This window comes from Crocodylus porosus, unplaced genomic scaffold, assembly GCF_001723895.1.
Source record: "Crocodylus porosus isolate Cpor-Errol unplaced genomic scaffold, CroPor_comp1, whole genome shotgun sequence".
Classification (NCBI taxonomy): domain Eukaryota; kingdom Metazoa; phylum Chordata; order Crocodylia; family Crocodylidae; genus Crocodylus; species Crocodylus porosus.
In genome coordinates, this window is record NW_017728948.1 from 21,737,572 (window position 1) to 21,750,506 (window position 12,935).

General features: G+C 39.5%; 1 protein-coding gene across 4 annotated transcripts in view; it reads left to right on the forward strand.

Annotated features, from left to right (window-relative positions):
- Positions 1-12,935, forward strand: part of PPP2R2C (protein phosphatase 2 regulatory subunit Bgamma) — a 350,473-nt gene that overhangs the window by 244,082 nt on the left and 93,456 nt on the right. For all 4 annotated transcript variants that reach the window (XM_019553339.1, XM_019553341.1, XM_019553338.1 and 1 more), the window contains 3 exons: positions 1,358-1,523; positions 6,326-6,438; positions 7,962-8,139. In XM_019553339.1, coding sequence (XP_019408884.1) covers positions 1,358-1,523; positions 6,326-6,438; positions 7,962-8,139 — 457 coding nt within the window. The remainder of the gene's footprint in view (positions 1-1,357; positions 1,524-6,325; positions 6,439-7,961; positions 8,140-12,935) is intronic.

The following is a 12,935-nucleotide window of genomic DNA, read 5'->3' on the forward strand; positions in this document are numbered from 1 at the left end:
TTCAAAATTAACTGTAGGGAAGGGGAAGTGACATTTCAGACAGGACCGAGAAGGTTGATTGATTTCATGGCTCATTATCATCTCCCTGATTCCTGCTAATTTCTCTCCCCATCACAGTTGTTGATGACTCTCTATCCTTTTTAAAGCTCTTTATATTTGACTATTCAGACTATCGTTTCTTCAGCCATTTTGCTGTCTGTTAGTCATTCCTGCTAAAGTCTGCTTTCTATTTCATAGCCCCCTGCAGCCTGTTTTAACTCAAGGTAAAAACCTAAACTGAGGTGTAGTAATACTAACTCAGATGTAGGAATGACCAACAATAAAGTATTGAATACAGTCAAGATGGTCTGTTAGAATAAGAGAGATGTACTTTTAACAATAGTAACTACAGGACTCATGGCCCAATATCTTTTGACTATTTTTGCCTAGTTTGCAATATTCTGCCTTGCCTTTAAAAATGATGCCCACTGTAGCTTATGTGTAGGTCAGGCTGAATATTTTTATATGGATACTTCAATCACAGAAACACGGTGTGAAAATCAGTTAGATATAGCAGTCTTTATACTCCCCAAAATGTGGTGGATTGAACAGATTCATCTCAGTAAGTTACTGAGTGGTTTATCATTTAAATGGTTAAAGCTGTTCAGAGGATCTTGTCCCAGTTCTTACCTTTAGTGTGTTTAAGCTGCTAGAGTGTACCTTGCTGTTCATGAGAATCAGATTCTCTCTGTAGGCTGTGAAATTATTGCAGTCCCTTGACAATAGTGAAGATGTGGGAGTGGGAAAATCTGTAGTTGAAAGATGAGAGGCAAGGTGCATGCATGGAGTAGGCTTAGAAAACAAGGATGGCTCGAGAGAGTGTTTCTCGCTCCTTGGTGTGAGAATGTAGGTTTCATGTTAGTCCAGGGGCTGAACAGGGTGAGGGGGTTGCAGCAAAGCATTTTCAGGGATAAAAGGAATGGTCAGCATCAAGCTTATGAGCAAAAAACCCCCTCTGAATTCCTTGTTCTTAGTGTTTAAATTTTGACTTTTGCTGAGATTTTTCTCTTATGTGTTTTTGTAACTAACATTTTAATAAAATTATTTTTCTTGAAATAATGGATCTTTCTTTCCAGTCTTTAATGTTTTTCTTTTTTCTGAATATGAAGAATAATCAAGCCGGTTAAACACAATATTTGTTTTCACTTGTGTAAAAGATACGTAAACAGTCAACAGCCTGTTTTAACATTGACATTGAATTATATCTTGAGACTGTTATATTTATAATGGCTGCTATCTTACCTTGCCTCAATGAACTCAGAACCTAGAGATTAAATACTGACACCATCAGACACATTTTTGTTTGCATTTTCTGCAGAGCAAAAATGAGCCTTACAATCAGGGTGAATACAATGTTTACAGCACTTTCCAGAGCCATGAACCTGAATTTGATTATTTGAAGAGCTTGGAGATAGAGGAAAAAATAAACAAGATCAAGTGGCTACCACAGCAAAATGCAGCCCACTCTCTCTTGTCAACAAATGGTAAGACAGAAGAAAGATCTGGGGAAGTATCAGGATTATTCTACCGTGGTTTGTTTCATTGCCGATTGATTTCTCTTATGCGCTACTTTTCAGTATCATTTTAACCCACATTTCTGTTCCAGTAGCTTTCAGTTCCAGGAGAGACATTCTTATATTGATTTTTGTATTTATTACTTGTAAGTTGCATTTCCATTCACAGGCTTTACAGTTCCTGTCTGGAGGCCCATGAGGCATTTAGGGAGTTGACCATGTTTTGCTATTAAATACAGCTCTATCTTGAAAGAAACTCTGTGAAAATGGCATTCAACAGCTATTTTTTGAAAGTGTACTCAGCAATGCCTGCTGAATTCAGTGAAGGACAGAGTTTATTTTTCATTATCTAAACTCTAGTTAGGAAAATGAACATATGTGAGAGAGAATGGGGTGGAGGGGGCTACTTTTCAGGTGGCATTAACGGAGTTCTGTTTCAAAGTTTAGAAAGTTCCTAATGTTCACACATATGTATGCATGTCCATAGAAAACAAAGTAGAAATAATGGGGTATTGTTGCTGATTCTCTTTTGCAACATGCTTTGAGAGTTGTGGATAAAACCAGGCAAGGGAGAAGGAACAGTAGGTTTACAAATATGTCATGGGGGAATAATTTGTAAGCAGTGGAGTCGCACCAGGGACATATTTGGTTTCCAGAATCTCTACTATTGTTGATGATGCATGAGACTGAAAAGCCTCAGCTTGATTTTCAGATCCAAGATTGCAGTGACAATGCTTTTCATTCAAAAAAGTTATTACTTATACAATTGAGGACATTTAGGAATCATCTGCAGTCCAACAAATATAGAAGCCCTTAATTGTAACTTTAGAAAATTTCTTTTTAGAACACATTTATAACTTTAGAGCAAGATCTCTGTATCTAGTTAATGTTTGGAATAGCAAAACAATACCCACACATTTAATTCAGTATTGAGCATTGTTTCTTAGTCTTTTGACTCGGAACTGTCTTATAAAACTTTAATTTTTGGACAGCTTGACATAACAGGCTATAATTATTATTGTATTAAATACTGATAGGAGCTGCACTGATGCATTCAAAAACAGAATATATGCTTAAATGTGTCATAATTCCTCGTGTGTAGAATAATTTTTACCCATGGTTTTCCTCTTGGCAGATGACATGAAGTAGACCTGGAAAAGCTAGGTATAGTGTGTGCTAAATTAATCATTCACATACTAAGTGTATGGTTGGGGAGTTCAGGTCTGTTCTTCTCAGTTCAAATTCAGTTCAATTTCCTAAATCAAACAAGTGTAAAAGACAATTGCATCTGCAACTATGCAGAAAATGATTTTCTATTTTGTTTCCATTCTAAATGATGTTTTTGGAAAACACAGGAAATACAGGGGCCTGAATGTTCAGCACCAGTCAGTTTAAGGCTGGCACATATTAACTCAAGTCACCTTTGTGTTTGCTCAGTGCTGAGCTGGCTGGAAGTATTCTGCTTCCGCGCTTCCCGGTTCTAGTATTCCAAGCTATGCAGAGGAGAGACCTATGTCCAGACATGTATATGCTGGGTCTTTGGGTACCCAAAGATTCCTCTGTGTGAGCAGATTTCTTGATTACTTGGTTCTAAAAGATGAAGAGCTGAAGCTTGGGCCCGAGGCATTGTAGGAGGATGCTTTGGTACTTAGGACACAGCTCAGGGACTTAGAGACCTTTGTTAAACTCTTTGTTCCAGATTCCTGTATGACTTTGGGTAGGTCACTCATTCTTGGTGTGCCTCAGTTTCTGATCTAGATGTGGGCCTAATAGTGCTTGCCTACCTCCAAGTTTATTCTGAGGGTAAATACATTAACAGTTGTGATGGGGTCACGTCCCGTGCTGATCGGTTCATCAAAGTACATGAACACTGGATAATGGTGGTGGTGATGTGTTTTCTGAATTCACTGTTTGCATAAAAAATTATCATGATTTTTGAATTTCAAGATTTTTGAAAAATTACACAAAAAATTTAAAGCATAGTTGTGGTCAGAAAAGAATATTTGGATGTCATTTTTATGGTCACTTTCCCAGCAGAGCAAATGTTACCTAGAAAAACAGATGTTCAGCTCCCACTGAATTCAAATGGAAGTAGCACCCATACGTCTGAAGCTGGCTGCACATGTCTTTATATATTTGTTTCTAATAGAAAAGACATTTTTAATGCATGATGAAAACCCTGCAGGCCATACAGCTATGGGAGAAGAAGTTGGATTTTTTCCAGTTCACCTATCCTCAACAAGTTGTCAACTAAGTTTTGATTACAGCATCTTAATTAATGGAGGCAGAAGGAATCCACTGTGGCTTTCAGGTCCCAGTGCGGGTTTGAAGTGTTTGCAGTTAGCAAAATTATACTTCAGCTTGTAAACTGAACTAATGTGATGTTATAACAACAAATTATTATGATTCACTGGTAATTCTTTGCACTAATTGAGCCAGTTTCTGATTTGAGATAGAATTTGGCCCATACAAAGCCTTATCTGAGGATTTCAAATGCTTTCCAGGCATTAATTAATTTAAACTGCCCCACACCCATGAGACTGGTTATGGAACCTCACAATGCCATTTCTACAGTCACTTTTCAAAGCTTAACCATGCTTTGAATTTTAAAACAGCATTGTGAGACCAGCAACCATGCATAGGTAAAAAAGGAATCAGCAAATACAGTCCCTTAATCACTGCATAAACACATTTTCCTGTGGGGAAAAAAAAAGTGTGTTAATTGATAGTGTTCAAATCCACCTATATGAAAAATGCATCAAATGCTTATTTTTAAAATATTCATTGGGATTAAGGATGAACTGTATTAGTGTAATAATGTAGTTGAATAGAAGTCTGCAGTGAATTTTGTACTTTATAATAAATCTACTAAACTACAAGACAGGACATGCAATTGTTACAGCTGCAACACTGATTTGATAGCAGAGTACAGATGCTGAAGTATAGCTATACCTACATATATCTTTATATCTCTCTATATAGCTGTACCAATTTAGATGATAAATTAGTTGATTTTTAGATCTATTGTTGTTTAAAAATTGATAAAGGATCCAAAACTTGTACAAAAGCTACAGCTGAATAAAATGGCAGTTTATCTTTGCTTGTGGGAGTTGGGTTAATTGATCTTAAAACATAAGAATGTTGGTAGTAAACCAGCTTCAGAAATGAAAACAAGTGACCACATTTCATCAGACTATCCTTTTCAAGGACTTTATGGAACAAAAACTGTGACCTACAAGAGTTGGAAGTGTCTTTAAAAACCAGCCTGAATTAAGGCAGTGTAGCAGATCCAGTTACCATTAGATCACACAGGGCATGACTACACATTGCCCTACAGTGATGTTGTTATTGTGCTGTGCTTGAGTACTTTTTTTGGAAGTACTAAAGCATGGCTCAGTAACTGCCCGTACTGCACTATTTACATGTCGGACAGTTATTTTTAGCAGCTACTTTTCCATAGCGGCATGCTATAATGGGGGAGCACACCACTAAGGCAGAGAAGCTGCTGGTCGTATGTAGACACCCGTGGACTCTACATTGCTGTAGCGCATTACTATGGTGATGTAGCGTCATGTGTAAACATGCCCATAGAGAGCAAACTGAGATTGTTGTCCTGGTCCCTCAGATTTAAACGAAGTCCAGGTCTCTACCTCGTGACCTGAGAGAAAATTCTTGAGCTGACTGCAGTAGGAAGGTCCAGAGCCACTCTGGAAGCCGATGACCAGAAGCAATGGCTTGCCATTCAAGTTTACCCATACCATGCAAGTGTCTGATAAAAGGATTCTGACCCCCAGATGATGGGTGTATTTTGTTTTCTGCCTGCTCTTCTCCCTCATTCCCATCCCAGTTAGTGACACTCCTTTAGAGCCTCCTTCTCTGTTAACTCTCTCTGCTATCTCTTTTCTGTGTTTCTTTTTCAGTGAGAGGAAATAGTCTCAGTCTTTTGCTCAGTCTTGATTAATATTGCCAGCTTATGATTTTCAGAATAAAAAATCTTTGCCTCTGGCAGCAGGTCAGGTATCAACTGTCCATCCCATATTCCCATTGTGCCACTTCCTGTCCATCCCATGTTCCCCATTGTGCCACTTATGGATACCCTAGCAAACTGGCATAAATTGCATCATTATTTCCTTCTCATAGACAGGAGCCTTAGGTTCCCAAGTCCATGCCTCGTGCAGGAAGAGTTCTTAGTCCACTTGACCTTAAAATGGCTGATTGGTTCATGCGAGCAGCATCTGCTTGACACATTTTTGAGAACTCCAGGAACCAGCTAACTCATGTCAAGGTTTGAGGAGCCAGTTGGAAAAGTGGGTCTGAGCAGCAAAATCCCATTTAGCTGAATGGGATTATTGCAGTATGGAACTGAACTGATCAGAAATGTGGAACCTTCTCAGGAATGTTTATTCTATTAAAGGCAAGTACAGAGATCAGAGTTCACTGAGATGTTAGGGGCTGGTGGGGACCTCCCAAGATCAGCAGGTCCAACCCTCCTGTGCTTGGGCAGGAAAGACAACTGGGGCCAGGTAACCCCAGCAAGGGGAGCATGCAAACATTTTTCGAAGATATCCAGAGTAGGTGATTGTACCATCTCTGGGGGTAGCCTATTCCAGACCCTGGACATTCGAGTTGTAAAGAAGTTTTTCCTTATGTCTAACCGAAAGTGATCTTCTAGCAGTTTATGACCATTAGTCCTAGTCTTCCCCCGGGGGGCCTAGAACTAACGATCCCTTTGCTATTTAACAATACCAATTTCTTTCTTTCCTTTTTAAAAGACAAAACTATCAAATTATGGAAAATTACTGAACGAGATAAGAGACCAGAAGGATATAACTTAAAAGATGAAGAAGGGAAACTTAAAGATCTTTCTACAGTAACATCACTACAGGTAAGATGCTGGTTTTTATGAGAGTTCTTTCCCCAAATTCCAGTTGCTTGATATTTTTGCTCTCATTCAGCAAAGAATTTAAGCATGTGCATAACTTTAAGCTTATGATTAATTCCATTTCCTGGATTGGAATTGTAGTTCCTAGAATCTGGTCTCGAATCTCTCGTACTTTTTTCAAGAAGCAAATGATTTATAGTGTAATAATCTATATGAAAAGACTGTTTAAAAATAACATAATTTTAGTTTAAGTAGTAACATCTTTTTTAAAAATTTGAATTACCATATTTTCACATCAGGGTTCTTCATTTTTCTGTCTGACATTATATATTAAGTTCCTGTTTAACAGGGTTCCTGTCTTATTCAGAGCAATTGAAGGGATAAATTCAGACAAAATGAGCCAGATTCAGGCATGTGTTCATTTCATTATAAAGAAAGAAATGACCCATCCCATTGTGAGTGTGGCATGTGGAATAGCTAAAACTGATGGTAAGGACATGCACTGCTGGGAGAAGACAGCCAGGGATGAGCTAGTACAGCTGAAGTCTTCATTTGGTAAACCAATAGGCAATCGCCTGTGAAATTTAACTACCACAGCACTGCTGAGAGAATGGCTGAACTGAGCTGTTGAATATGTGCAATGCTGATGTAGTACCCCAGGTTATCTCATGGAGTTTAAGAGTTGAAGCCACATTTAATGTTTTTTTAGGGAAGAACTCAGTGTCTAATGTAAAGTGAGCAAGCAGTCCAGAGAACACTCTTCATTTGCTAGAGAGTTATCCTTCCTTATGCGTGTTGTCCTTTTTATCTTGTGATTATTCAACTTTCGAATACCCAGTGGCCAAGCTTCAATAGGAGAGGTGAAGTGGGGCTCCCCCAGGGACTATTTTATTATAGGTTGGTAGGTAAGGCACAGTCTTGGATAGTGTGGGATGTGAAGGAGTCCCCACAGGCTGTGGAGGGTCTAACCACTGGGTTATTAGGTAAAAGATGATCATCATTCAAAAGACAATGTAAACTGCTTGTATACTGTCAATTAGCCATCCTGGTTCTGGTAGGCGTCTTCCCTCCAGGCAGTCCAGATATCCTTCGCATCTCAGGATCTAATGAGGAGCCCTGAGTCAAATGGCTGAACTTGAAGGAGGAGTGGAAATTCAGACACACCCCTGTACTTCACTTTTCCTATTAACTTGTTCTTGGTACCTCTGTGAGCATCTATGCACTCTGAATTGACTCTGGAAGGCCCTTAGATGTCCCCCTTCACTATGTAGTGATTATAGGTACCTAATCTGTTGATTTGGATCACACTCCTCAGGGAAATCTTAGATATAGTGATGCTGCAATTGGAGTGTCTACAAGGTCAGTCTGGATCTACCCCTTTGTCATTTGAATTTTTTTGATAAGGCATTTGAAGAAACTCAATAAATCATGTAAATTGTAATTATGTTGTATTCTCTACTCTGCACCAAAGCTCTCATCATATGGACAGAAATTACTTATTATTTGCCCATTTTCGTTTTTTTCAGGTGCCTGTGTTGAAACCTATGGATTTAATGGTAGAAGTCACTCCCAGGAGGATCTTTGCTAATGGTCACACCTATCACGTCAACTCAATTTCTGTCAACAGCGACTGTGAGACATACATGTCAGCTGATGATCTCAGGATTAACCTCTGGCACTTAGCAATCACAGACAGGAGCTTCAGTATCCTTTATTATGATTGCTTGCTCCATTGATATTCAGGCTAATATTGCTTTCAAAAATGTATTTAAAAATAGAACACATGCTTTAACATTTGTTTTTTGATTTTAAAAATACACCTCATGATTATCGGAATTAGCAGATAAAGTCATCATACTCTGGAGTACCACTCTTCAGGGGCTTTAGGTGATGTAACTGGTTGCCAGGGAATTCTATAGGATAAATACCAACCTCCAAATTGGTTAATGAATAATTATCAGGAAACTGATGAACTTTGAATCATCACTAAGCACCTAATTAGGGTATACCTCATTACCTCTATCTCCTGTAGGGGAGATTGCTTCTTGTTAGAGGAATAAACTTTTTCAGAACTGATCATTCTTACCACCTGATGTCTGAAACACAAGCAATATTCTACCAGACCCAGCTGCTTTGCGTGACATTTTTGGCTTGTTGGTCGTATACTATGGGATGTTCATTCTAACCATCTAGGAAAGCACCACCTGCATTGCACCAGAGTGGGGAATAGCATTTGGTCTGGAGGAGAAAAACATGGCATGCAGAAGAGTGTTTCTTTATTTTATGCAATGTAAAGAGACCAGTAGGAGAGAGAAGAGCCACTTTGAGGCCAGATCTGAATCCTAGCTTTGCCTCCCCCATTCCAGTTTTCTTGTGCTGATTGTTTTAGGGAGGTTTTGTCTAATAGACTGTTGGAATTTGAAGTGAGGGCAAGGATGTTCTGAAAGAGGGTCTCTGTGAGAAAGCATCAAAATGAAGAGATGTTTCTGGTGATTTCCCTCCTGTAGTTAAATTCCATCCTCCTTCTTCTCCTCCCTCTCAGTACCACTGAGTCATTTGTAACACTGGAGCCAAAGTCAGTGAAAAGATTCTTGTGAAAGCCAATAGGCTTTTAGATCAGATCCTTAAAAAGCAAAACCTTTGTTGCCTTTAGCTGGTAGTGCTAAAAGACATCCATACAGAATATACTTCCAGGCTCTTATTTCTCTCACACTCTTCAGATTAGGGTGTTGGCTTATGTCCTGTAAAGCCAATCTACTCAGAATGTTTTTCAGGAACAAATTAGAAGATTTCTGCATAGCTCATTTACATCTGAATTTGATTTCCAAGTCATTGTTACTTCTCTTCTGGATCATGTTTCTGAGAGAGCAGGTGTTTGTTTAAATGGGAGAATTAAACAGCACTTTGCCAGTTCTCTTCTATGCAAGCATGTGTGTCTCTGTAATATGGGGTTTCTGATAAGCATAAGGTGAAAAGTTGCTGGGGGTCTCTTGTTAAAATATCAGCACATCCCTGAATCAAAGGCAGTACATTATTACAAACCCAGGATAAAAGAATGGGGAAGCCATGCATTCCACCCTTTCTAAATACACATCCCGGTCCATAAATAGCATTAGGGCTATGACACAAGGTGAGAAAAGCCAGGACATGGAATCTAGTAGAATTATCTAACTTCTGCCAGTTTCTGTCACAACTTCCCCCTTAGTTGAACATTGTGTTTCAGTTAGATTTGTTTGTAGAGCCTTTTGTTTCGTTCGTTGGTCATGAAGTTAATTTAATCGCTCAGGAGACTAAAAGATTGATTTCACTGCCTAGAGCCTGGCCTGGGAGTTGTCAAATTCTGTACATGCTTCCACACACAACTGTGCCTCTGCACATCAGTCTTTGCTATGCCTATTCTAAGCAAAGAGGCTCTGAGACCTGCATTATAAGTAATTGTTCTCTGTGAGTCTATAAGCATATTTATGGTCACTTTCATAAAAAGAATTATAATTAGAGACAAACAGTCCAAATTTCAGAGTCTAAAATAAAGCATCTAAATCTATATATAAGTACCTACATAGAAGTTTCTGCTCCTTGGAATTAGGTGCTACGTACTAGGCGTGTGCGAAGTTTCAGTTGTTGATTCACTTCAGAGAAGATTCAGCCCGATTTGGAGACCGAATCACCAAATCCAAATCTAATCGGGAGAAAAAAACCCCCTCCAAATTGATTCAGAGCCTCCAAATTGCTTCAGAAAAAGATTTGGAGATTCGGAAGGCAGTCTTTCAGGGGAACAGAAACTGCTAAGAGGGAGGGAGAGCAGGAGGGGAAAAACTGACATCTGTAGCTGGCCAATGACTGTGATCTTTCCCTGAGTCCCCTTCCAATCACAGTACTCCTGGGGAGGGACATAGAAACAGCATATAAGCCTCTGTGTGCCACCTTTCTGTCCCTTTTGTGAGCTGTTTCTGCCTGAGCAACAGCATCTGAAATGTACTGGACTGTCTTGGCTTCCTAATCAGTCTCCTGCTAGTTTCTGTTCTTGGAAAGGATTGGCTACAGCTTACTAACTAGAATCCCTCTACTTATCCCTATCAAATCCATTTCTTTCAATTTATTTTTCCCGCAGAAACCTCTTATTTGTTCTTGGGGTTTTTTCCACCCCCAATATTTAAAGAGAAAGCTGTGTTTTCCCTGGCAGTGTGATCCATCTCTGTGCAGGAAAGCACATATATTACACATACTCACATACATACACAGAGAAGTAGAGATATTAATGTTGTTAATTACACACACATACAGTAAACACAACAGAGAAGAAGGAGTCAGACAAATACATACAGTAATCAAAGAAGAAGAAGAGATATTAGTTAGTTACACACACATACAGTAAACTAGACACAACAGAGAAGTCAGACACATACATAAATTAATAATAAGAGATATTAATGGGGCTATATGGGGAGGAGGAGGCCTCACATCATCCTGAGCATGACTTAAAACTGCACCCTGCCAGGGTAAAGAGGCCTGGGTGGGCATAGTGGCAGCCCCAGGAAATGCCAGGACCTCCCTGGTGAAAAGCAGGTAGGAGCAAGAGGCACCTGATAACCTCCAGCCACTGCACAGTCCTGGCTGGGGAAAACCCAGACCTGTAAGATCTTTGAGAGGCCTGAGGCTTACTGACTGCAGTAGAGTTGTGAGGGTGAGAACAGGGGCTACCATCCCTGCAGTTTTCACCTCACTGTGCCTTAACACACACAAAGTCACTCACACATCACGTTTTGCTTGTCAGCACCTTGAGGTGCAGTTTCCCTGCATCTATCTCCTTGAAACTTGGCATGCTTTGTGATCGTAGAAGGGGCTATTTTCTCTGCTGGTTTCATTCAAATCTGCCCCAAAATGATAAAGTTATAGATATTTTAGTGATTCCCCAATATAGTCTATGGCCAAATCTCTGAATCTCTCCAAATCAGCACCGAATCTTCTGATGCCAATTCAAATGAATCAATTCAGGACAGTGATCCAAATCTCCAGATCGAATCACTGTACTCCAAATCAGCTGAATCCAAATCGAATACTTCCCTATTCACACAGGCCTACTACGTACATGGATAGTAGGGCGGTGCGAAGCTTCAGTCCCTGTTTCGATTTGGCGGAGATTTGACCCAATTTAGTAGTTGAATCTCCGAATCTGGACAGCGACCTGAATCAACTAATCGAATCACTGTCCCCAATTCGGGCTGAATTCAAATCCAAATCTGAATTGAATAGAGCTCATTTCAAACACCACTAATGGATAGTTTCAGCCTCTCTATAGCTTAGCTGTTCCCTTCCTCTTTGTCCAAGCAGTTGCACAGAACCTGGTTTGCTCCTGTTCATGTCCATCTGTATTTAGTCATTCCTCTATTAACTCATTCTTGAGATAACTTTTGGCAACAGGAGCTTGGCAAAAGATGCTACTACGCAGCCTGCAGCATCCCATTCTTTGAAAACCCTAGTGAATCACCTCTGAATCACCTTTAATATGGAGCTCTGCTAGGGGAACGTACACTAACTGCCAGGGTGGAAGGGTACCATACAGAGGCACCTACCAATGCCATTCTCCCTACTTCTACCCCCAACATGCCCACGTGCCTGCATGGGAAGGGGTACTGCGTTACCAGTAATTGTCGAGCCAAAGCTCTGGATCTATGGAAAAGCTCTAATCCAGATCAGGGCGAATTTGAGCATGTTATTTTTGCTGGATAAAGAGAATGGAAACAGGAACAAGTATGCTCTCCTGGTCCCAGATAAGGGGCAGAGGGAGCTAGAAGAGAGCACTAGTTACCTCAATCAGGGAAAAAAGTGGGAGATTTTCACAGGATAAGAAACTGCTCTTTTCAACCCCTCTTTACATTGACCTAGGTTTATTCCATAAATGCTAATTGTATAGTTTCTTCCACCTTCTTCTGAAGTATCCAGCCACTTCTGTTGATGGGACGCTGGGTTTGGAAACACGATTCAGGATAACAATAACTGGCATGATTCAGGATAACAGTTCCTGTATTCAGAATGTTTGCTATGTATATTCAAACATATTTATGAAAGATAACTTTGTTGTAAGCAATCCTTTTTGTTATGCCAAAGGTGTTTAAAAAGATATAGGATCATAAAAGAACCACCTTAATCAGCTTTAAAGATTTATTTATTATATTTCAGGATGACCAGATTCATTATTTTAAGGTGGTTTCCCATAGTGAAAGTTTGCATACTAAATATCAGCTCAAGCTGAATTTTTGTATCCAAAATACGTGTAAATCCCTGAAAATGAAAAGCTTACTCTGGACATAGTGATAAAATCAAAACTTAAATGATCTGAACATGCTTCTGTGTAATAATACTCGACATTTCTGTAGAGCTTTTATCTTCAAATACATTACACACAACATGCAGCTAATCCTCACAGCAGATTTAGAAGTAGGTACATGAGATTTTTTTTTATGTAACAGAAACCGAGGCAGAAAGTTTGAATAAACTGC